General features: G+C 39.5%; 1 protein-coding gene across 1 annotated transcript; it reads right to left on the bottom strand.

Annotated features, from left to right (window-relative positions):
• Positions 1 to 4,074: 4,074 nt before the first annotated feature.
• Positions 4,075 to 23,310, bottom strand: ACADSB (acyl-CoA dehydrogenase short/branched chain). Its single transcript, XM_081329867.1, has 11 exons — positions 23,144 to 23,310; positions 20,845 to 21,004; positions 19,200 to 19,300; positions 18,075 to 18,281; positions 14,797 to 14,967; positions 13,181 to 13,306; positions 12,668 to 12,760; positions 10,804 to 10,893; positions 10,112 to 10,249; positions 9,058 to 9,157; positions 4,075 to 7,767 (listed from the first exon to the last, which is right to left on the bottom strand). The coding sequence occupies exons 1-11, from the start codon at positions 23,186 to 23,188 to the stop codon at positions 7,697 to 7,699; spliced, it is 1,302 nt and encodes a 433-aa protein (XP_081185993.1). The 5' UTR covers positions 23,189 to 23,310; the 3' UTR covers positions 4,075 to 7,696.
• Between the last annotated feature and the right edge of the window lie 180 nt (positions 23,311 to 23,490).

The raw sequence follows: 23,490 nt of genomic DNA, 5'->3' as shown, positions 1-23,490 counted from the left end.
GTGGCATTAGGTACAACGCCAAGCAGTTGGGAAGAAACTGTATCCATCGAAGGCCCTAAACAATTCAAAATACATTTGATCCTTTGAGATTGTGAGTAAATAACTCCAGCAAAAGATACATAGTGATGAGTAATGTATTCTTATCTAATTGTACCACCTAGGTCCTAGGATATTGGATATTAAGGCTGCTGTTTACTATTTATTAGGATTGGGTCTCTTTTCAATCAATTTACAAGGCAGGCTACAAGATCATTGAAAACACAATATAACTGGACAAGTTGTTGTTTTTTTTAAATCCTGTAACTAGTTCACCCTATACATTTCTTTCAAACAAGGCTCACAGATGACAAATAACGTTTTGGAAATAACAGCTGTTGGTGAGCATAAGGAAAGGCACAAAAGAATTCTGATTCTTTTGTTTTCCCAGCCATGCTTCAGAGCTACAACCTTCCCGACAGAAAGTTTACATATATTATGTTATCCTACAGTAACTGCTAACCTGGTTTTTGGTCTGCAAACATCCTGACCCTGATAGACACTTTGTTCAATACTGCATTTCACTCTCTGTATTCCTCTAAGAACTGACCCAGCTCTTCCAACCTTTAGTTATCAAGCTTAACAGGATCTTCTTTTCCTGTCTGCCCTGATCATGTGATATCCAAATATTTTACATCAAGTGTAAGTTAGAGGAACAGTAGCCCAACACCAACTGACATCAGTAGGTTGGGAAAGACATTCTTATCCTAGGGTTTGTTCAGAGAATTAATCAGAACCTTTTTAGGGGTCCAAGTAAATAGTGTCAGTGAATCACATACATGTTGATGTGGTCAAATTTAAAAAGTTAGTAATGCAAGATTTATTTTTATTTTTATTTTTTTTAAGAAGCAAGTTTTCTTCAGCAAGCTTTCTCCTTCTATCTATAGAGTTATATTTCACAGCCCATTTCATGAAAAGGGTCAGCAATTTTATGCATCACCCCAGTTCTTTGTAAAAAAAAAATTATTATAACTACATTTTAGAGTTTTGGTACAAAAGCCAATCTTAAGAACACATTATATAAATATAAACCATTTTATATTTTATCTCAATATTTTGGTTCGATTATTAATTTTAATCTATTTGCCACCTATCTTGCTACTCTAGGCTGCTCAAACCCATAAAAAATGAAGAAATAAAAAGAAAGTTTAAACAAAGCAAAATAGAACAATAAATAGATAGCACAAGAAAATAAACAAGAAAAAGAAAACAAAGAAAATGCATCAATATGACTAGTTAAAAAACATAGCAACTGGATGGATTTAACTGGTCGAAATAATTCAAAACCTAATGCTCAATATGATGATGATGATGATGTTGCTTTGCATGTACACTGAGAGCTTCTGCACCTGAGACAAATTCCTTGTATGTCTAATCACATGTGGCCAAATAAAAATATTCAATTCTTGGGAAAATTTCAGTTGAAGAATCTAGTTTGCAATTTCAATGGGCAGTACACAAATCTGTGGAAGTAAGATTTGTAATTCAACCATCTCCCTGATGGTTTCCTAGTTGTAATGCATTTGAAGTTTTTCCAGTTGTTTTGTTATGTACCGTACTCTTCAAAAACCTCTTTTTGGCCTCTCTTTTCTACTTGCATCTCTTTGGTGGATATGTTGCTTTTATTTTGTGAGGGAAAAATTTCCTTCTCTAATAGCTTCCTTGGCACTATTGCCACTGCTTATTAACTGCATTGATGAGCTGGTGGACTTGTTGAGACCTTTTCTGACCTGCAATATTTATCCTAGCTGAGTTTCTATCCGTGCAGTTTGAGTAACCCCAGATGCAGTGGAGACATTTGACCTTTTTGGCTTTAATTTCATTTTTGAGAAGTTTCCTTTTCTGAAGTCAAAAGGAACTATTTTGGATTTACTTGGCAATTTTCCACATAAATATACATTACATTTGATGATGTTATACTCATTCTTTCCAATTGATTCAACAACATTTCCATCTTACATAAGGTCAGAGGTGGGCAACCAGCAGCCCTCAAGGGCCTTTGATGTAGCCTTTCCTCTCTGTCATTTGCCAGCCCTTTCCTGTCTTACTGATACTGCAAATGCAGCTGATTTTCTGGAAAGCTGTTTTTGCAAGACCCAGTTTCCAGAGCCTTATCCATACTGATACAAACAATGCTTTACTTCTGTAATGTTCAATAGTCAGCATGTCTTGTTAAGGAAAACTGGCATTATAGCAATGGCTGCAGCAATGTTAAATCAGAAGATGACAAGAGAAGTGCAAAGGAACAGAAAACCTTTAAATTTTCCTCCTAGCAATCTAAACTGTATCGAGATCAAGAGAGGACAGACTTCAAATAACTTCAAACATACAAACATTAAAAACCTTAATATGGTATTTTTGCTTTTCTGTAAACCTCACTCAATAAACCATGAGAAAGACACACAGTAACCAACTCAGATATATCCACTCCGCTGGAATCAATCTTTTTTCGTCCACGATACTAGTTATCACCTGCTCTTTGGAAAAGTTCCTAAAAGTTAGTTTTAAAATATTTACTGTATCTTTATTTACATTATTTTTATGGGTTTTTTTAGTATTCCATTAAAAATACATACATAAACCAGCAGAATTTGAAAAGAAAAATGCTGTCTACCTTCTTAGCTGCAACTACATGACTGAATATATGGATGTCTGAGAGGCTGCCAGCATGGATTTGGGAATGGGATTGTAGCTTGAATGGCCATGTTGTGCAAAACTAGTTAGCCTGCAAACCACTTCACTCTGTGTGTGCATGTGTCTGGACATGCTTATGCTTAAGAATGAATGCAACCTTTGTCCTACCATAATAGTGTTGAAAGAAAAGTCTTCATCATGGTTCAGTCCAAGCTGGGAATAAACATGGCAACTGCTTTAGAAAGAAGGTTGCAGTTTATTGAAGAGGAGAGCCAGACAGAAAGATGGCTCTGGCAGAAAAGAGAAAAAGGGCTAAGCACATGTAGGGAATGGGTTTTTATACCCTCTAGAGACTTTTGTTTGGAGTTGTTTCCTGTTCCTGTTTGAGGCTATTTCCTGTGTCATGTATTCTGACCTGAGTCTGAGTGTGCCTTTCTGGTATTCTGATGGTGATGGGTTAATCTCGTTATGTCCCAAAGGTCATATCCTGCTTCCCTGGGGCTGATGGGTTTGGGTGAGGTATGTAGATTTTAGGTGTCTTTGTCTTCTTAATCTTCTGGCTTCAACCTTCCTGGATTTACATCTGCATTTCTACAGAGCTGGTCTCTGCCTGGGGGAGGGAGACCTGGGACCATTAAGAAAACTGGGCATGCTTTTCTGTCTCTTTAAGATCCTTTGAGGAAATATATTTTTCTGACCTTTTAATATTTCCTTCTCTGGGATGCTAACTTCCCACAATAGCAATAGCATTTGACTTACATACCGCTTCACAGTCCTTTACAGCCCTCTCTAAATGGTTTCCAGAGTCAGCCTATTGCCCCCAACAATCTGGGTCCTCATTTTACCAACCTCAGAAGGATGGAAGGCTGAGTCAACCTTGAGCCATTCAGAATCGAACTCCTGGAGCCTGCAGTACTGCATTCTAACCACTGCACCACCACGGCTCTAAGTACCATATGGTCTTAAAATAAGCAAGTTTCCCATCCTGCACTAGGATGTTATGTCCAATGTCACTTTCTCTATGGCTAGTTGTGTGTTGGCTGTTTCAGGATACAATAAACTAGATGAGACATCTGACATGTATTTGATTTCTTATGAATAGCTGGTAAGAAGAATAGAAGAGGCAAATGAGGTCTACGAGGGGTAGGCAACCTTGGCTCTTTTATGACTCTTGGACTTCAACTCCCAGAATTCATGAGCCAGCATGGCTGAGTATGGAAACCTCTCCATTTCTCCTCAGCATGGCTGACTCAGGAATTCTGGAAGTTGAAGTCCACGAGTCATAAAAGAGCCAAGGTTGCCTAACCCTGCTATAGGAAGAAGGTAAAGAAGCATGGAACTCAAACACTTTGTGCTGTTTGTGATCCTTGTGTGTGAGAGACCACATGCCTTATATTTCATTACTCATTTACTTAACTTTTGCATTTAATTACCTTTTCAGACTCACAGCATTATTTTGCAGATTAAGCTTACAATCAGTGTGAAAATTACAAAATACATATCCAAGAATCAAGTTTGCATCACCAATACAAACATACAAGCAATACAAACATATGCCCATATTAGATGTTCTGTTTGCAAAATGTACCTCTAAGTTGGAAAAAAAATCATCTTTTTTTTAAAAAAAAAATGAATACAGTTCATTACATGTAGCCCAAAGTAAACAGGATAATATTTATCCAAGCAAGGAATGCTTGATACAAAACCATTTCAAATACAAAGTTAATATGTTGGATTTACAGTTAGCTGTCTAGGCTAGAGGAGATTGCCTGTCAGCAGTACAAACTGGGTACAGCAAGAAATTTTGTTAATAACTTTTCAATTGCCAACCACCTTCAGCTACTCTCCCACACAGCCTAGAGTTGTTCAAACTTGTGTGTACTATCAGTACATGTATGTATGTATCTTTCCCAGTCAAGAGTAGGATGTTACTCATCCCCGAAGACAATTTAAAAATGAGACAAAGCGGTGCAGCACTTGACATTTAAAAGATATAACCAATAGGCCTGCATTTGTTCTGAAGACTTTGCATTCTTATCCTTAGAACTGTCTCTCTCCTACCATCCGTGGCACCTCAAGATACATGATGACTATACTGTCTGACCATAGCGCACCACTTCTTCCTAGCAAATCATCTCTCATTTTCACTCCCTTCTCGAAGAGGCTTGGGCCAATAAGCTTTTAGGAATGTTGAACGGCAATAGCAATAGCACTTAGAGGTTAAATACAGCCCCATAGTGCTTTATAACTATCTCTGGACAGTTTACAATGTCAGTATATTGCCCAATGTTCTACGGTTCCTTCTTTTCTCATGTCGTTTTTGTCTTCTTTGTTCCTCTGTGCAAATGCAATGAATAATCCCCTTTTCAAGGGATCAGTCTTACTTACCATGTTTCCCCGAAAATGAGACCTGATCTTATTATTTTTTGCCTCCAAAAGAGGCACCAGATCTTATTTTTGGGGGGAGGGTATCTTTTCCACTCACCTCTGGCACCGACAGCCCCGCCTAGCTGGCCCACTCCTTCTGCGACCGAAGGAGCAGCTTCATTCTGCAGCTAAGAATGGAGCTCCAGCCTGCATTTTGCAGTCAAAGGCCTTTCCGGAAGGCTACTGCAGCCGAGAACCGAGCTATGGATTCAATCTTGCAGACCCCTGCATAACCGAGCTATGGATTGAATCCATAGCTCGGTTCTCGGCTGCAGTGTCCTTCTGGAAAGGCCGCTGACTGTGAAATGCAGGCCTTGGGATGCCACAGAAGAAGTAGACCAGCAAGGAGAGGCCTGGCTGCAAGGTAAGTGGGTACAGGGCACATGGGGCAACTCCACACCCCCAACCCAGCTTGAATTTTAGGTGTGTGCCTCACCCCAAAATTAGGGCTTATTTTTGGGGTAGGGCTTATATTAGGCCAATCCCCCCCAAAAAAATCAAGCTAGGGCTTATTTTTGAGGTAGGTCTTACTTTTGGGAAAACACGGGTACTAGTAAGGGCACATATCATACATAGGTGATTTACATATGTAAGACACATCTATATTTCAAATATGGCACTAAGTAAAGCAGGCACTTTCATCTGATAAAGTCTGTTGCCACAATTCCTCCCAATGAGGTAGAATACATTCTATAATCCAATAAAGGCAAAGATTGTGATGGCAGCTAAGGCAAGCTCACTGATTTAACTAGGACTTGGATCTTTTCTTATCTGCACTTTCAAGAAGCCAACATTTCCACAGACTGTTCAACGTAAAACACAAGTTCTTGTTGTCTTTATATATCATTTATGCCTTCTAACACAGGGGTCCCCAACCCCTGGTCATGAACCGGCACTGGGCCTCAGCATGCCAGAAACCGGTCCGCGCAAACAAGCAAAGCCCCATCCACAGGATCCAGGAAGCATGTAAAACCACGCCCCCTCTGGTCCGCAGAAAAAAAAACTCTCCATGGAACCAGTCCCTGGTGCCCAAAAGGTTGGGGGCCTCTGTTCTAACACATTATTCTAGAACAGATTGCAACAGTTCATACGTCAAAATAAATAGAATTCTTCAGAAACTAAAGTTCTGTTAATTGGGAATACTGGTACTTATGTTTAATTTATACAGAATGCTGAGGATCAAACACAGAGTGTTACATACGGATAAAAGGGCTGGACTGTAGTAAAGACTGGGAATCCCTCTTTGAGATTTAAGAGAGAGTTCTGAATTGAAAGTAGTACCTCCACTCCCTGCCTTCATAGAAAGATCTCTGACATAAGGAAAGGAGAAACAGGATAAAATTGGCAGGCTTTTGTATACTGTATATAAGAACCAAAACGTTCCCTGTCCTCAACTACGACCCTGATGGAGAAAATTTAGAACTCTGAAGCTCCTAGAAAAAAAACAAAAAACCGCAAACCCTATAATATTGGTTCTACTGGGTGGGATTAAGAAACCTGGAACAAAGCGATAAAACTGCTGCTTCTGAATGACTTTCATCTTGTCATTAAACACTGGACACTTCAAACAATGGTAACAGGATTCCTGTTAGGAAATCTACCATACTACTAACAAATATATATGCGTACATACATACAGTATCACTAACTGAACAGCAAAGGATAAAAATCTGCTTCATCTCCCCAGTTACCCAGTCACTGAGTAGCTAGCACCAGCACGTAGATTTATATACTGCTTCACAGGGCTTTAAGCGGTTTAAAGAGTCAGCCTATTGTCTCCAACAATCTGGGTCCTCATTTTACCAACCTCAGAAGGATGGAAGGCTGAGTCAACCTTAAGCCAGTGAGAATCAAACCGCCAAACTGCTGGCAGCCGGCAGTCAACAGAATTAGCCTGCAATATTGCATTCTAACCATTGCACCACCACGGCTCTTTAGTATTTACTTTGTCATTTTCTAAATAGTGAGATAATCTTTTCAAGGACTGATTTGTTACTATTAGCACTAACATGCAAGTGCTGCAGAGTAGTGGAACATTCTTGAATATGCTCAGGCTTATCACTTTGATAAACAGAATTAAAAAGACCTCCTAAATATTTGACAGGCTAATACAGTGGTTCTCAACCTGTGGTCTGCGGACCTGAGAGGCCTCGATGTCGTCAAAGGGAGTCCACGAAGGCTTAAAGAAATGTTATGATTTAAATCTTAAGTTAAGTTTGGGGGTGGAGGTCCATGGCCATGGCCACAAAAGATATTTAAAGGGGTATCCATGGTGAAGAAAAGGTGAGAACCACTGGACTAATACAAAGGCAGATGAGATTGTTTCTTTGTTTGTTTAAAAGGAAGTGTGGAAGTGCATAATCTCTTATTTCACAGTAATTGGAAAAACAAGTAAGAATTCTTATGGTGTATTACTGATTCCAAATAGTCCTGCCATTTACATTGTACTCTTGTAAGAAAGTTGCACAATGATTAAAAATTACTGTAATTTGGTTCCTTGTTCTAAAACCCGCAATCTGCAACCCACAAGCAAGTGAAACCATATTTAATTTTCTGAGAAGTAATCAGGTTGGCAACAAGTCATTCAATTCCTGGAATTTCAATACTCTTGGGCGATGCATTTTGCAATAGTGTTTAACTGGATATTTGAAGTTCCTTCGTATATGGTACCTGAAAAAAACCATCAGGGGGGAAAAATGAATCAAGGAGTCATACAAAAACTGATTAAAGCACTTTCAGCAAACACCCTCCTGTAAAGATTCAATATGTAATCAAGGTCGAGCTAAACATTCTATAGCGTATTTTAACAGGAATGTTTGCAACCTGCAGTTTGTTAGCCTTTCAGTAGATACGTAAAACTTTATCACAAGGTAGACGTAAGGGAGGCGATCAACTGCTGCTAGTCCTTTGTATAGTCCAGGCACGAAGCTCAACCACGAGTACAAGCTTTTATCTTTATTATAAGCTTACATTAACATAATTTTGCAAGACTGAAAATATTTCTCCTCTGTGTTCCTTTTACTCCCTGAAAAACTAGGGAGTAGTTTCTGATTTTCCATGTTCCCTCCTGGTTCTGAGAAATCTTCTACATGCTGTTTGTCTAGTCTGCAGCTCCTCCTCCTATCTCTCAACGTTACGCTCACAGGCTATTACATTGATATGGATGAAATTGTTACATTTATTTCAATGACAACCTGTATAAATGACAGTTCAGTGGAGTGAGGGATATATGAATCACTAAGTCGTTTACTGATGAAACAATGATTGGATTTATATATTGTTCTAAAGTGTAACATGATTTATTTTATTTTGCTTGATCATGTATCAGCTCAGCCATAAGCCATGATTTAAAGCATTATGTGTGAACAAAACCATCATGGCTTATTTAACAAGGATATGAATTAATTAATTAATTAAATGAAAGGAAGAAAAACAAATACATTGTGTGTGAAATTAAGAGAAAGGATGTAATTGAACTGAATGAAGGTGGTGTAAATTTATACACAGAACTGATGAGGATATTCAGGGAAGTGAGATGAATGAAAAGGCTAAAATGGATGTAATAAGAATATTTGGTATGTTCACCACATCGAGTTATTTATAAAGTAATAAAGGTAGGATAAAAATCTAATAACTAAACTAATGAATAATATATACACATAAACATGTCCACAAAGGAAAATTACTGTGAACTTTAACTACTCTTCCTCTAAGAAAATTAGATAGAAGAAATGTATCAGCTTTCGTTACGATATTTTCAACTCATCTAAGCCAACCATTCCATTTTAAAGGAAAATTACTAAGGAAAAAGAGAAGAAAAATTCTTCTTTTCAGATAAACGAAGAATTTGCCACTGAATATCTATCAGAAAACTCTGAAAATTGATGCTTAACAGCTTTACAATAATTAAATTCTGCATTCAATATAATGCAACATAGAGATGCATCATATATAACTTACCAATCTTGCAGTCCCTGTAAAATTTTTCAACCGGATAATCTTTCGTAAAGCCAACTCCACCCATCCACTCAATACATTTACTTGTTGTTAGAGTTGCAACCTTTAAGATATACAGTAAGACTGTTGTGAGGGTTTATGAACTCTTTGGTTTCTACTATTAACCACCCCTCTAATAAATATATTACAAAAATACAAAACATTAATCAAATAATGCCATGTTCAGCTAATGATGCTAATTAAAGAGCTCTAAAGCTTATGGATTTTGGCTGGGAAACTACAATTCTTTTGATCATAGCAGTTTATTATGAAATATAATTTGCCATACATCCTGGGAAGAATCTGACAAAGAACTTTGATATTCATATGACAAAAAAATTAAATGGGGATGCTTAAACCAAACCAAACCAAACGTTTAAGCTCATGGCAACCTGCACTTGAATTTTATTTCAGAGATAACAAATCTGTATATGATTCAATTTACAGTCTTCAATAAGATAAAATTTGCAGTGATACCACACTCTAATTTGTTTGTATTTAATTTCTTACTTTAAGATGGTCTATTAGCCATTGAAAGCCAGTTTGGTGTAGTAGCTAAGTCATCAAGCTAAAAATTAGGAGATTTTGAGTTCTAATCTTGCCTTTTACACAAAGCTAGTGGGGTGATCTTGAGCTAGTCACTTTCTTTCAGCCCTAAGAAGGAAGCAATGCAAACCACTTCCAAAAAAACCTTGGCAGGGAGTGGTCCAAGGAAGCAAAAATATCTCCAAAAACCAAAACTCTACTCAAAAGTCATTTGGGACCAGAGCAGCATATAAGTCCTATCTAGTTTGCAAATAAACACACAGACAATTGAAATTTATAATATAATTTCTGTCTTTTAAAGTAGGAATTAATTTATTCTTTCTTTTTTAAATAATCCTATAAAATATATTTAAGGTGTCATTTTTCTCCTCTACATAGCTGGCCAAAACAAAGAGAGTTAAAACCTGAAAGAAACAACAATTCCCCTTCATTTCTGCTTAAAATTGAAACAGAAAAAAAATAGAGAGCTTACCTCTGCTGCATAATATTTAGCCATGCTTGCTTGTTTTATAAATGGTTTCCCAGTTTCTGCAAATCGGGCAGCATTATAGACCAGCAATCTTGCAGCTTCAATCTGAATGGCCACTTGAGCAATCTGATGTTGCAGTCCCTTAGAAATAAAACTTATATTGAAACATTAGCTTCAAGAAAAATTAAATCTCCTTTCATGACCATCAACTATACATGGAGTTCTCAATCTTATGGTAGCATCTTTGCAATTCTTAAGCAATCCTTTACTCAGTTATAAATCTAATTGCGCTTGAAAGTGCTTAGTTATGAGTGAGTGTGTAAAGGTCAGTGGCTAGAATGGCCAAAATTGAATTAAAAACTAGACAAAGAAGGGGAAATCACTGTTGTCACCGTCATTCATCAAAATTAACAATTTTGTCATGATATATGAAATAATAAAAGGTAAAGAATTTTCATCTGGAACGGTAGTCACATTTTAGATATGTTGTTCAATTTAATACTTTGTGGTTATTATTTATTTAGCATATGGCATATCGTACATGGACTAGCAATATTTTACTTTGTGGTAAATACTTAGCACTAGCTGCTGTAGAATAGTAACATTACAGTATGGTTTATAATGTTTGTCTCTACCAGTCATAATTATTTATATTTTATGTTTATATCTCTTTCACAGAACACATCAATCAATACCTGAAAATCAAAAATGCTTTTTCCAAACTGGGTTCTTTCCTTTGTGTATGGGATAGTATGATCAAAACACCCCTGTGCTAATCCCAGCATCTGTGTGCAGATAAACAAACATTAAAATTATTGCAAAGCACCTTACTTCACACATAGCGACTTAATTTCATAGAAACTATTGAAATAGGTTTATAACTAAACAGTGGTTCCAGAAGGCCTGGTAACTTAATTCTAGATTTGTTCATTCTAAAATAGGGCTGGCATGCTGTCCTAACATAGTCAGCTAATATGACCCAGGGCCATGAAACAAAGAAACTGTAATCCAGAAACATCTGGAAGCCATAAAATGCCTTCCGTTAAAAAAGAATTACTGAGGAGTAAGAAAAGTATGGCGGCAAAGAATAGATTACAGAGTTATCTGCTTTACTCCAAAGGTTTGGATTAGTATTTTTGAAATAAAGTCCTTCTGCACAACAAAAGACCTCTAATCTGCCAACTATGGGACTTCACAAAGAACCCAAATGTAGCGCAAGAATGATAAACTGTCTTTCACAAGAATTAAATCCAGGAAAAAATTAAGAGACTTCAAATGGACTATTCAGAGCAGCTATAGATACTGTACATACTGGAATTTCTAGGATTGTCTTAGCAGAATAACTATTCTATCAATGTAATTTTGATGGATCTCTTATAATCATTTATCATCCATACAAAGAGTAACTGTAATATTCAACATTAAGATTAGACAGCAGCTGTGATTCAACAATTTATGCAGCTAATTCCATGCCCCCAAAGAAGCTAGGATTTCATTTGATTGAAAATAGTTCCCTTCTCTTTTGATGATTATATAGTATATACGAAGAACAGAGTCACGACATAACTTTATGGAAAGAGGTAAATGTACAATTGTATTTGTGAACACCATAAAGAAGATCAGAAGTCACATCTTTATATCATTTTATTTCTTTTCTAATTTTCATATACTTTTTCTTTTCTTTTTCTACCTTGGCTTTTTCTTTTTTCCCCATTTCCCCTTCTTATTCTATTTTAGTTTGAACTCGTTTTTCTCGTTTCTAAAACTTTCAATAAAATTACATTAAAAATTAAAATAGTTCCTTTTTTCATAGTAAGCGATTTCTGAAACAGATGGCATTTTCAAAGGTAGATTGTAGAATGTGACAGTTGCCTGTAGTTCAAAAAGGCAAAAATCCAAAGTCAGGTTTTTGAGCATGCCTAAAATTATTCTTTGTTCTATTGTGTATGGACAACACTTTTATCCCTAAGGATGCATTTCTTTTTAATCAACTGTCAGGATTGTCTCCATACCTATTGTTGTCATTCCTACTTAACTGACTCTCTCGTGCATCTAAACCAGACATGTCAAACACAAGGCCCGGGGGCCAGATCTGGCCCGCGAAGTGGTTTCATGTGGCCCGCGAAGCCATCCTGGAAACAGTGAGGGAACGGCCCCCACAGCCTTGGCCCTGGCCTAGAGACTCCTTCTACCAGAGACCCCCAGATCTATCCCACTCCTGCCCAGGCCCCCATAGGCACCCTTGATACGAACGATGTAGAGCTGGTCACTCCCACCCAGTAGGCCATATGCACTCTAGCCACGCCCACACAGTAGGCCACGCCCACCCTGGCCATACCCACCCGGCCCCCTGAGGGCAACCACAATGCTGATGCGGCCCTCAATGAAATTGAGTTTGACACCCCTGATCTAAACTCTCTGCGTGTTACTACTGAGCTTCTTTTTCAGCTTACTATTGCAAGGGCAATTATTTTCAAAATCAAAGGGGAACTCAGGAGTTAAAGTTCCTCTTTTATTGTGATTTGCCCATTGAGGACAACTATTTTGCAGTTTACTCACCTGCGCAGCTATGCCAATTCTTCCTACATTCAGCATTCCAATAGCATACTTATAGCCCTGACCAACTTGTCCCATTATATTGCTTTCAGGAACCTACAAAAACAAAATAAAAACAAAACAAAACAAAACATAATCAGTATTGACTCCTTTTTTGTTGTTTCTAAAAATCAAAAGGCCATTATTATGATACGGCATTCAAAAACTGATAAAATCTAGTTTTAAATGGCGATATCCAAATTTTAGAAATAAATAAAAAACAAAGCAGAAAACCAAGATGGTGCAATTTTTGATATTCAGAAATTGGCTTTAAGCTTGGTTAATTATAAATTATGGCCATGTGCCTTCCAACTGATAATATATTTAATATTTAAGGCTATCACCCATCTATAAAAAAAATGCAAACCTGAAATACATCATTCTCTTTCCAAATTCATGGGCTCCTATAACTTTAGCCTACTGACTTACTTCATAGAATTACAAACTCAGAACACTGCTTTACAAGTTTTATTCTACCTTCACATTTTCAAATGTCACAGGACATGTAGATGCTGCTCTGATTCCCAGCTTATCTTCTTTCTTTCCTACATGCAGGCCATCTGTATTACGGTCTACTATGAAACATGTAATTCCTTTATAGCCCTGGGGGAAAAAGGTAGATACAATAATACATGAACTATGTGGCGAGTATATGCCAGATAAATATATTCCAACCCCTGCAAAATAATTCATACTCAAAGTTCTATTCAAAAAAGGGGATCCTTCTTTGAGCATCTATAATTGGGGATTACTTTTTCCCACAGTGGTGATCCACCTGCAGTTCCTACCATAGCACTGTATTTTATATCAAGACTCGCATGGATTCTCTAAGCCACAGGTCTGCAACCCGCTCCGGAGCCGCATGCGGCTCTTTCAGCCATCTCCTGCGGCTCCCAGGCCTCTGCCATGTGCAGTCCAAAAAAAAAAAAGTGGGACTAAAAAAGTTCGACCAATCAATTCAAATATGTAGGGTAGGTGCATATCTCGCCTTGGCTCCACTCTTCAGTCAAACCCTGTTCTGCGCATGTGCGCATGTACGCGCATGCGCACACATTTTTTGCGGCTCCCAGTTTTTCCTTTTGTGAGGGAACTGGTTCCGAGTGGCTCTTTCACTGTTTCAGGTTGCTGACCCCTGCTCTAAGCAAAAGCACTGTGGTTAATATAATAGTGTTTGGGTTGGCCACACAATGCCCGTACCATTCCACACCACTTCTGGATCATCTGTACAGATATACGTACAAAGCTCAAATGAATAAAAAACTACAAAATTTTGTGAGACTTCAGTGTAAATTGCTCATGGGTGATTTCAGGCAAGGAAACTACATAAGATTTTGTTTCATTAAATGAGATTCAAGGAGTTATCTCTCATCAGGTTTGGCATTTTTATGAAACTTCAGCTGCATTAAAAATGTGTGTTTGTCACTTTACAGCAGGGATGTCAAACTGCCGGCCCGCGAGCCAATGAATCATAGCAAAACAGCGCCCACCCCATTGCCGGCAATGGCAAAAAAGTCACGATTGGTCGCAACACATCACGTGACGAGTTTGATACCCCTGCTTTACAGCATAAGATCTGCAACGTTCTCCTGGATAGGTGAAGAGATTACCAGCCTCTGATTAGAAGCGAACTGTTTGAGACCAAGATAGCTTGAAAACATTGAAGCAAAGCAAAGAAAAGGAGGCTATTTATTGTTTGCATTGCAATTGGGTCAACTCTGCCTTCAAAGACAGTCCCTTCCTGAATAATCCTTTAGGCCACCTGCAAGTGGTCAAAACTTCAATCTTCAGTGTGGTCACAAAGTACCAACACCTTATTCTTCAAGCATAGTAGGCTTTCCTGTTTACCATTGGTCTGAACGAGCAGGTCTTCTCAGATTAAGGTGGGGGGGAACCCTGGAAAAGAGGCAAAGACCACGATTTCTGCCCCTATGTCTGTTGAAGTTTCCAAGCAGATGAAGATACTCTATAAGCTGAAGATTTATGTGAAAATGGCAACTGGAAAAAGCAAGATGAAACGTTGGCATTATCCTATATTTTTCACCTTAGTGTAGCAATACATGTACAATCACATTACAGTGATTTTAACTACTTACTGCTGAAGGGTTTGTATTTGCCATCACCAAAAACAGTCCTGCTTGTTCTGCAAAGCTAATCCACATCTTTGATCCATTGATGATGTAGTAATCCCCTTGCTTTTCAGCCCGAGTCCTCATAGAGAAAGCATCACTGCCAGCTCCTGATTCAGAAATGCAGATGGCGCCCATCTACCATTTAACACAGAATTCAGTTGTCAGCTAATTCCACTGGACACTGAAAGTCTAGGTTTGGCAAAGTAATCAGAGAAATCTTTCCTTTTATGGTATTTGCCTTGAAAGAGGTCAAGACAATTTATAAAATACAGAGGCAAAGGCTTGGTTACTATTGTATTGGCACATTTAGCCATTGATATAATGATAAAGGCAGGTAGTCAGTCAAGGAAAACATTTGAAAAGCTCCCTCTTTACAATAGTTTTGAAGGATATGCTATTTAAATGTAATTAACCATGCCACCTTTTCTATTTCACAAATAATAATAATAATAATAATAATAATAATAATAATAATAATAATAATAATAATAATAATAATAATAATAATAATAATAATTTTATTTATATACCGCCCTTCTCCTGAAGGACTCAGGGCGGTGAACAGGGCATATATATAAAAAATACAAAAATACAAAAGTTAAAAGAAAATTAAACATATGCCCAGCTAAAAACAATAAATACAGATATTAAAAATGAGATAAAAACCCAACCCATCCCCCTTCAGGCCAGGCCGGCTTGTTCAAATACTGCATATTTGATCAGGTCAAAGCTATTAATTTAAATGTGTGTAAAGATGCTCCCTCCTAATATTTTTAAATATTTATTTATTAATGTTTGGTTTTTTATGGTCTGTTTTTTATTGTATGCCATTCAGAGTCATCTTCCTGAGATGGACGGCTATATAAATGTGATAAATAAAAAAATGAAATATTTAATAATTTAATAAAATGTAACATTTAAAAGTAACATTTCACATTTTATAGCTTCTGTCAAAAACCTCTAGACTGTCCTTGGTTTTCTAGTCAGTGAAATACACTATAATTTTGAACTCCAAAATTTGCAAGTATCCAAGACAGTGAAAGATCTAAATAAGAGATTATGTTTTAAAACACAAAGATGACCTCCAAGGTCCCTTCCAACTTCTTATTATTATTATTATTATTATTATTATTATTATTATTATTATTATTATTATTATTATTATTATTATTATTATTATATCAATAGCAACTCTACGTAGAGTAGGTAGTCCTCGACTTTCAACCATTCATTTACTGGACATTCAAAGTTACAATAACACTGAAAAAAGTGATTTACAATGGACACTTACCGTATTTTCCGGCGTATAAGACGACCCGGCGTATAAGACGACCCCCTACTTTTAAGAAGTTTTTCAAGGTTTTTTGTCTTATACGCCGGAAAATACTTACATGCCCTGCCTTCCCTGTCCGTCGCAGAGGAGGCGAAGGCCTGACTGGCCCCGCCGGCCCTCCCACTGCTCCCGGGCTTCTGCTGGCCCCCGAGACGCAGCGTATCCCGGGCGGCAGGCAGCGCCGGAGGGCAGCCGCCGCCCGCCACGGGCGGCGCCCCTCCTGCTTTCCCCCCCAGGCCTTGAACTTCTCCCATTCGGCGCAGGGCGGGGCAGCTCCGCCCGCAGCCTCTTTTTCATGTGCCGCTTCCCTCTCACCGTCGGCCGAGGCGTGCTCGGCCCGGGCTCCCGGTCCCTCTTCCCGCCCGGCTTCCCGCCCTGCCCCTCATGGAGCTGGACTGGGCGTGCAGCCTCTCGGTGTGGCTGCTTTTCCTGGGCAGCCTGGCGGTGCGGCTCCTGCGCTCGGACCTGTTGCTGAGCCGGCGGCTGCTGCTGCGCATGGGGCTGCTGCCCCTCAGCGCCGCGCTCACGGCGGCTGCCTGCTGGCTCGTCTCGGCCAGCACTGCCCAGCGGAAGCGCAGCGTCGGACGGGAGCAGGAGTTCCCTGCCGGCTCCCGTCCGACGCTCTTAGGGAAGAGCGAGCCGGCAGGGAAGTCCTGCAAACGCACGTGCACGCAGGACTTCCCTGCCGGCTCCACGCTCTTCGCTCTTGAGGCAGCTGCTGCCTCAAGAGGGAAGAGCGAGCCGGCTCTTCCCTCTTGAGGCAGCAGCTGCCTCAAGAGCGAAGGGCGTCGGACGGGAGTCGGCAGGGCAGTCCTGCACACGCGCGCACTCCCCAGCTGCTAAGGAGCAGCCGGGGAGTGCGCCCGTGCGCAGGACTGCCCTGCCGGCTCCCGTCCAACGCGAGGGAAGAGCGAGCCGGCAGGGAAGTCCTGCAAACGCACGTGCACGCAGGACTTCCCTGCCGGCTCCACGCTCTTCGCTCTTGAGGCAGCTGCTGCCTCAAAAGCGAAGGGCGTCGGACGGGAGTCGGCAGGGCAGTCCTGCACACGCACGCACTCCCCAGCTGCTAAGGAGCAGCCAGGGAGTGCGCCCGTGTGCAGGACTGCCCTGCCGGCTCCCGTCCGACGCGAGGGAAGAGCGAGCCGGCAAGGAACGCACGCACACGCAGGACTTCCCTGCCGGCTCCACGCTCTTCGCTCTTGAGGCAGCTGCTGCCTCAAGAGCGAAGGGCGTCGGACAGGAGTCGGCAGGGCAGTCCTGCACATGCGCGCACTCCCCGGCTGCTAAGGAGCAGCCGGGGAGTGCGGGCGTGCGCAGGACTGCCCTGCCAGCTCCCGCCAGACGCCACCCACTGATTTTCCGGCGCATAAGGCGACTGGGCGTATAAGACGACCCCCCAACTTTTGAGAAGATTTTCAGGGGTTCAAAAGTCGTCTTATACGCCGGAAAATACGGTACGAACATAGAAGCATCACATGATCAAAATTCGGACAGTTGGCAACCTGCAAGTATTTATGATGGTTGCAGTATATTTGGGGTAACCTTTCCAGCTGGCTTCCCACAAGAAAAATCAACGAGGCAAACTGGATTCACTTCACTGCAGAAGTTTAACAACCATGGCAAAAAAAAAAGTCGTAAAACTGGCTGCGACTTACTTAACTGCCTTGCTTAGCAACAGAAATTCTGGTTCTAATTGTGGTCATAAGTCAAGGACTGCCTGTACAATTCCAATTGGGAGTATGCTAATGTTAACTTGAACATCACAGTGTTTCAGTGTAACTTGCATGTTGATTGGGATCTTAATTTCATATTAAGAGTAATATTACTCACCTACTAGTAATAGTAAATGGCACTACTGCAAACTTTGTAAATTTATGTTTTAACTTACTCATGAATGTACTTTACCTACCATGTCTTTTGCCAACCTGGGCAAATAGATTCTCTTTTGTTCTTCTGTGCCATATATTGTAAACATTTTATTAGTGAAAGTATTCTGGAGTTCACACGCAAGTGATACCGATGGGTCAACTTTGGCTAACTCCTCAACAACCAGAATGGTAGAAAAGAAAGAAGATCCGGTTCCTCCATATTCTGCTTCAAGCTCAATACTCATTAACTAAGAAAAACAGGATAAGTTTTTGTTATGGAGAAGAAAAGTGTACAAGTCAAGATTTATACCCCAATATCAAAACTTCTAGTCAAAACAAGAGCCACTGACATCCAATTGAATTTCTAAATAATTCCACAATTAGTTGTATAATTATTTGCAATTAAATCTAGTAAGTCAATGGAGCCTTGGTGGAGCAGTGGGCTAATGCCTCCTTAAGTAACACCAGCTGCTTGCAATTAGTGCAGGTTCGCATCCCACCAGGCTCAAGGTTGACTCAGCCTTCCATCCTTCCGAGGTAGGTAAAATGAGGACCCAGATTGTTGGGGGCAATAAACTGACTTTGTAATAATGCCGCTTGGGGGGCAGGGGCGAAAGCCCTAATAAGCAGGCATATACATAGAATGAAGGCTATTGCTAAGCACATTGGTTTGTGCTTAAATTGTAAGCCGCCCTGAGTCTTCGGAGAAGGGCGGGATATAAATGGGATTAAAATAAAATAAAAAAATAAAATAAATATTAGGCAGCAGGCCTTGAAATCAGTGATACATAAACCACTCTTGTTGATTGCTGTGAGATCTTTATTCTTATTAAATAATAATCAAAATGCTTGTTGCATACAACACATGTATCTTCCCCGATCTATTTCCACTGAAGCAATTTGGTAAATTGTCTCTCCTTTAAGTAGAAGATAAAGACTAACACCTACAGAAAAAATGAAAAACAGCATTCTGTCCCAATGTTCACTCAGCAATGATCATAATTCATTTTTAGATTATAATATTCTAATATACCATATTATTATAGCTAACAACCAATATACTGCACATACAGTTTATAATGTATAAAACCTAGCATGTTCACATTGTAGTTAAAGTTGAAAAAGAAGCTTAAGTCATTTTTAAGGATAAAAAATAATGTACAAACCCCTTTTTCAAATAGTCCTTGAAATAAAAAATCATCCATTTTTGCATCGGCATCCATTTTTTTTACTAATGGAACAACTTGATCTTGAGCAAATTTTTTTACTAAAGAAAAGAAAAAAGGATATAAAGGAATCAAGCTTTAGTGAATATATATATATATATATATATATATATATATATATATATATATATATATATATATATATGTGTGTGTGTGTGTGTGTGTGTGTGTGTGTGTGTGTGTGTGCAAATTATTCAAATTGCTAATAAAGAATTTGGGAGGCTAAGATGATCATTTCGAACTCATTTATGTTCTCATCAGTTAGTCATACCCTTTATCTGAGATTCGAACCCGGGCTGATTGTATATCAGGGAGTGTTTTAACCTCCTGAGCCACGGGGTTCTTTCTCTCTTATATTAGCTGATCATCTTAGCCTCCCAAATTCTTTATTAGCAATTTGAATAATTTGCACAAATAATGAGCTGTCATAAGTTGACTAGTTCCTGTGGATAAGCCCTGAGCCGGGCCAAAACAGGAATGAAAGAGTTAATTAGCAAGGTCCATTCAAAAAGCCTTGACAAATACTTAAACATACATTTGCCTTGCCTTCCAGCTAATATAAGAGAGAAAGAACCCCGTGGCTCAGGAGGTTAAAACACTCCCTGATGTACAATCAGCCCGGGTTCGAATCTCAGATAAAGGGTATGACTAACTGATGAGAACATAAATGAGTTCGAAATGATCATCTTAGCCTCCCAAATTCTTTATTAGCAATTTGAATAATTTGCACAAATAATGAGCTGTCATAAGTTGACTAGTTCCTGTGGATAAGCCCTGAGCCGGGCCAAAACAGGAATGAAAGAGTTAATTAGCAAGGTCCATTCAAAAAGCCTTGACAAATACTTAAACATATATATATATATATATATATATATATATATATATATATATATATATATATATATATATATATATATATATATATATATATATATATATATATATATATATATATATATATATATAACAGCAGACTGACTGACTGCCAATACACTGCACAAATCTCCAAGCTGAGGGATACAAACAACAATATATTGGCATTTAAGGTAGTCTCCAGATCAGGGGTGTCAAACTGCCAGCCCATGGGCCGGTTACATCATACAGAGGACGCACCCACCCCAGCTCCAGCAATGCAAAAAAAGTTACAATACATTGCAAAACTTCAGGTGATGCGGTGAGTTTGACACCCATGCTTGTGAAGGACAGTGCTAGAAGAACTGAATTTGTTGCACTCATATTATTAGCATATCTTTAGCATAAACAGTCAGTGTTCTGTCCTTCAGATTTGCACAGACTACTATTTGCACAATACCCAGGTAGGAGAAAACATTTCACAAATTAACCCATTTACAAACTATTATAAATACTGGCTTTGGGGTATTTCTTTATTAGGTACTTATATCATCTTTTAAAATCAATCTTCTATCACTGAGGTTTTGCAAAATCTGATCTTGTTACTGTTGTATCAGCACAAAAAAAGTTGAGCAATTATAGAAGTAGTAAACCACTAGTGGAAATCCTGCCAAATTTATAGAGGATTTTGCTGAAAGAATTTGAATCTGTTCAATTACACTGGACACATTACCTGATTCTTTAATCATTAACTCTTCTTCTGTAAATGTCTGAAGTGGAGCACAAGTTAATCCTTCTTTGACTATATGTGGCAAAGCTTCCGATTTGAAAGATTTAGAGAGACAAGAATGAGTCATCCAATGATTTATGCAGAGCGGCATATTCCATCCGGGCTATGGGCAAAAATATTTTAAGATTTAAAAAAAAGAAAATACTTAGTTAATATTAGATTCAGCAAATAATCACATTTCATATAAAATCTGAACTTCTAATTTGTTCCACATGTCTGTGTTACAGATTATATATGTAAGCCTTAAAAATATGGGCAATAAACAGGTAGTCCTCAAGTTACAAGTATAATAGAGCCTGCCCATTCCACTCAAAAACTCGTAGAGTGAATCTCGAGATCACTCCCTTGCTCACTAAAACGCAAGTAGCTCATTAAGCGAACATGAGGTATCTCAGGGTGGGGAAGGCTCTGCAGGGCCTAGTGCTGGAACAGGCCCCCAAGGCCTTCCTGACCCACTAAGATATCCAATAACCAGATTGGGCCTGGAAAAAGCCACCGGAGCCCAGATTGGACCACGGGGGGGGGGGGGGCGGAAGCATTCTCCGGCCTCAAATCCGGGCAGCAGCGGCCTGGAAAAGGCCTCCGGAGCCCCGATCCAGCCTCCCCAGCTTAAGTTCCGTTCTCTGTTGCAGACAACAGAGGCCTAAAGTACCATGAGATCACAAAAGATCAGTAGTGTGAGATCTTGCCCCACTGATTTTGTGTAATCTTGCGTTGCTTTAGGCCTCCATTCTCTGCAAACGCACTGAAGGCCTGGAGCAGCCAAGAAAGCAAAGGATATCGATTTTTGCAGGGTGAGTATTGAAGGCCTGGTGCCTAGGGAGGCCCAGAGCAGAGGTGGGGAGGGAGGGAATAACCAGGGTGAATGTTGCAGAACCACTGAGGTCGCTCGTAAGGGCGAAGGACTGCCGTGGTGCTGCAATATTTGTAACTTAGGGAATTGTTCGTAAGCATTAGGAGTGCTAAAAGTATCTTAACTTACAATGACTAAATATTTTCTCTTATGCCTTTTACCTCATTCTCAATTCGCTTATCTTGCTTAGGTCTATGAAAATATATTAGAATTCCTCAGTGAACTGGATAAACACAAGGTCTATTTAATGTGCATGCTATAAAATGTAAACGCAACTTTATTTTTAAAATGAGATTTTTTTTACAAAATCTTGAGCCTCTTTACTCAGAAATAGGTCTGCATGCAATAGGGCTCATTCTTAAGTGCAATACTGTAAGGGTTCACTTTTGCAATTAATGAAAAATGAAAAAGAATATAATATACTGCATGCATTTGACAATGTAGCATATGCTTAAAGCTTGCCTACGACAGATTCCTTCCTCACTGTGAAAAGAGCATTGGAGAGAATTTACTCTTATTTCAGGGCCGCATCAACCAAATTAAAAATACTTCTGAATAGGTGCACAAGGAGAAATTTCAGCAACTGGATCTCTATGAAAATTAGCATAGCCGTACAAAAATTCTGATATTCCTTTCACCTTATTATCCTTGTAGTTTTTCGTTGAACAACCCTAACTGTATCCATACCCCTTCATTACATACAACATCAATACTTTAATTTTAAAAGGTGACAATGCTTTAATGTTGTATCCCCTGAACACTGCAATCTGGGAACATAAAGCTGTGGACAGCAACCAAACACGGCCATGTCTTGGAGCAAACACAGAGTAAGGGAACTATATTCTAAACATGCCCCCGTTTGGATTCTCATCAGTTTACATACTCGGTCCAATAAATATAGTTTTTGTTCCTTATCAAAGTTCATGGATTGCTAGTCTAGTGAATTCAACTCCCAGAATTCCTGAGTCAGCATAGCTGACCCTGGTCTAGGCAATTAATTTTGTGTTGCAAACCACAACGTTTGCTTCACACAACACCCCAAGCCAAAATATCTGGCTTAGAGAATACATCTCAGAATTTGTCTCCGCAAAGGCAAAACAGGCTTTCAAAACCTGGACCAGCAACTTTTCTCCCCAATCCCCTAGTTCAGGGGTAAGCAACCTTGGCTCTTTTATGATTCGTGGACTTCAACTCCCAGAATTCCTGAGCCAGCCATGAAGTCTACTAGTCATAAAAGAGTCAAGGTTGCCTACCCCTGCCCGTTATTTGAACATCTGGCTGTGCCAGGCACCGACCGCGACCCTTCGGCGTGTTAAGCTCGCGCTCTGCCACGGAGCCATCAAGGGCGGCAGCTCTTTGCCTCTCGCCCCAAGTTTTACAGCCCCTTACTTTCCTGCACCATCTCAGCAAAGCCAAAGCACCCGCAGGTGCCATCGCTGCTTGCTACTGCTTTATCCCAATTCGCCTTCAAGGTTCTTTCCGCCTCTCAGCTGCGCGAGGTTAGATAATCGCAGATTTCAACTGAGGACCTCAAAGAGACAGGAAATTGTGCTATTTTTACTTCTGGTTCCCGTTGGAATCCAGCATCTGCGGGGCAAGAATGGTGGCGGTTCCACTCACGTCATCCTACCCAGAGGAAACCTTGCCCTCTGCCCAAGCGACAAACCTTTGCTTAAAATCATGCTCAGGTTAGAGACAGTGTTTATGCCAAAACCCAAATGACTGGTAGTGGCGTT

This window comes from Vipera berus (assembly GCF_964194415.1).
Source record: "Vipera berus genome assembly, chromosome: 5".
NCBI classification, from domain to species: domain Eukaryota; kingdom Metazoa; phylum Chordata; class Lepidosauria; order Squamata; family Viperidae; genus Vipera; species Vipera berus.
The sequence above is the reverse complement of the archived record's forward strand: the minus strand, read 5'-3'. Positions and strand labels throughout refer to the sequence as shown.

Bases quoted from the DNA above. Each gene is read 5' to 3' on its own strand.
- ACADSB (XM_081329867.1), bottom strand. From the start codon at position 23,188: ATGGCACCTGCGGGTGCTTTGGCTTTGCTGAGATGGTGCAGGAAA. The intron at 21,005-23,143 runs GTAAGGGGCTGT...TTTTGCCCATAG, and splicing joins TGCTGAGATGGTGCAGGAAA to CCCGGATGGAATATGCCGCT. The intron at 13,307-14,796 runs GTAAGTAGTTAA...TTTTTCCCCCAG, and splicing joins CAAATACAAACCCTTCAGCA to GGCTATAAAGGAATTACATG.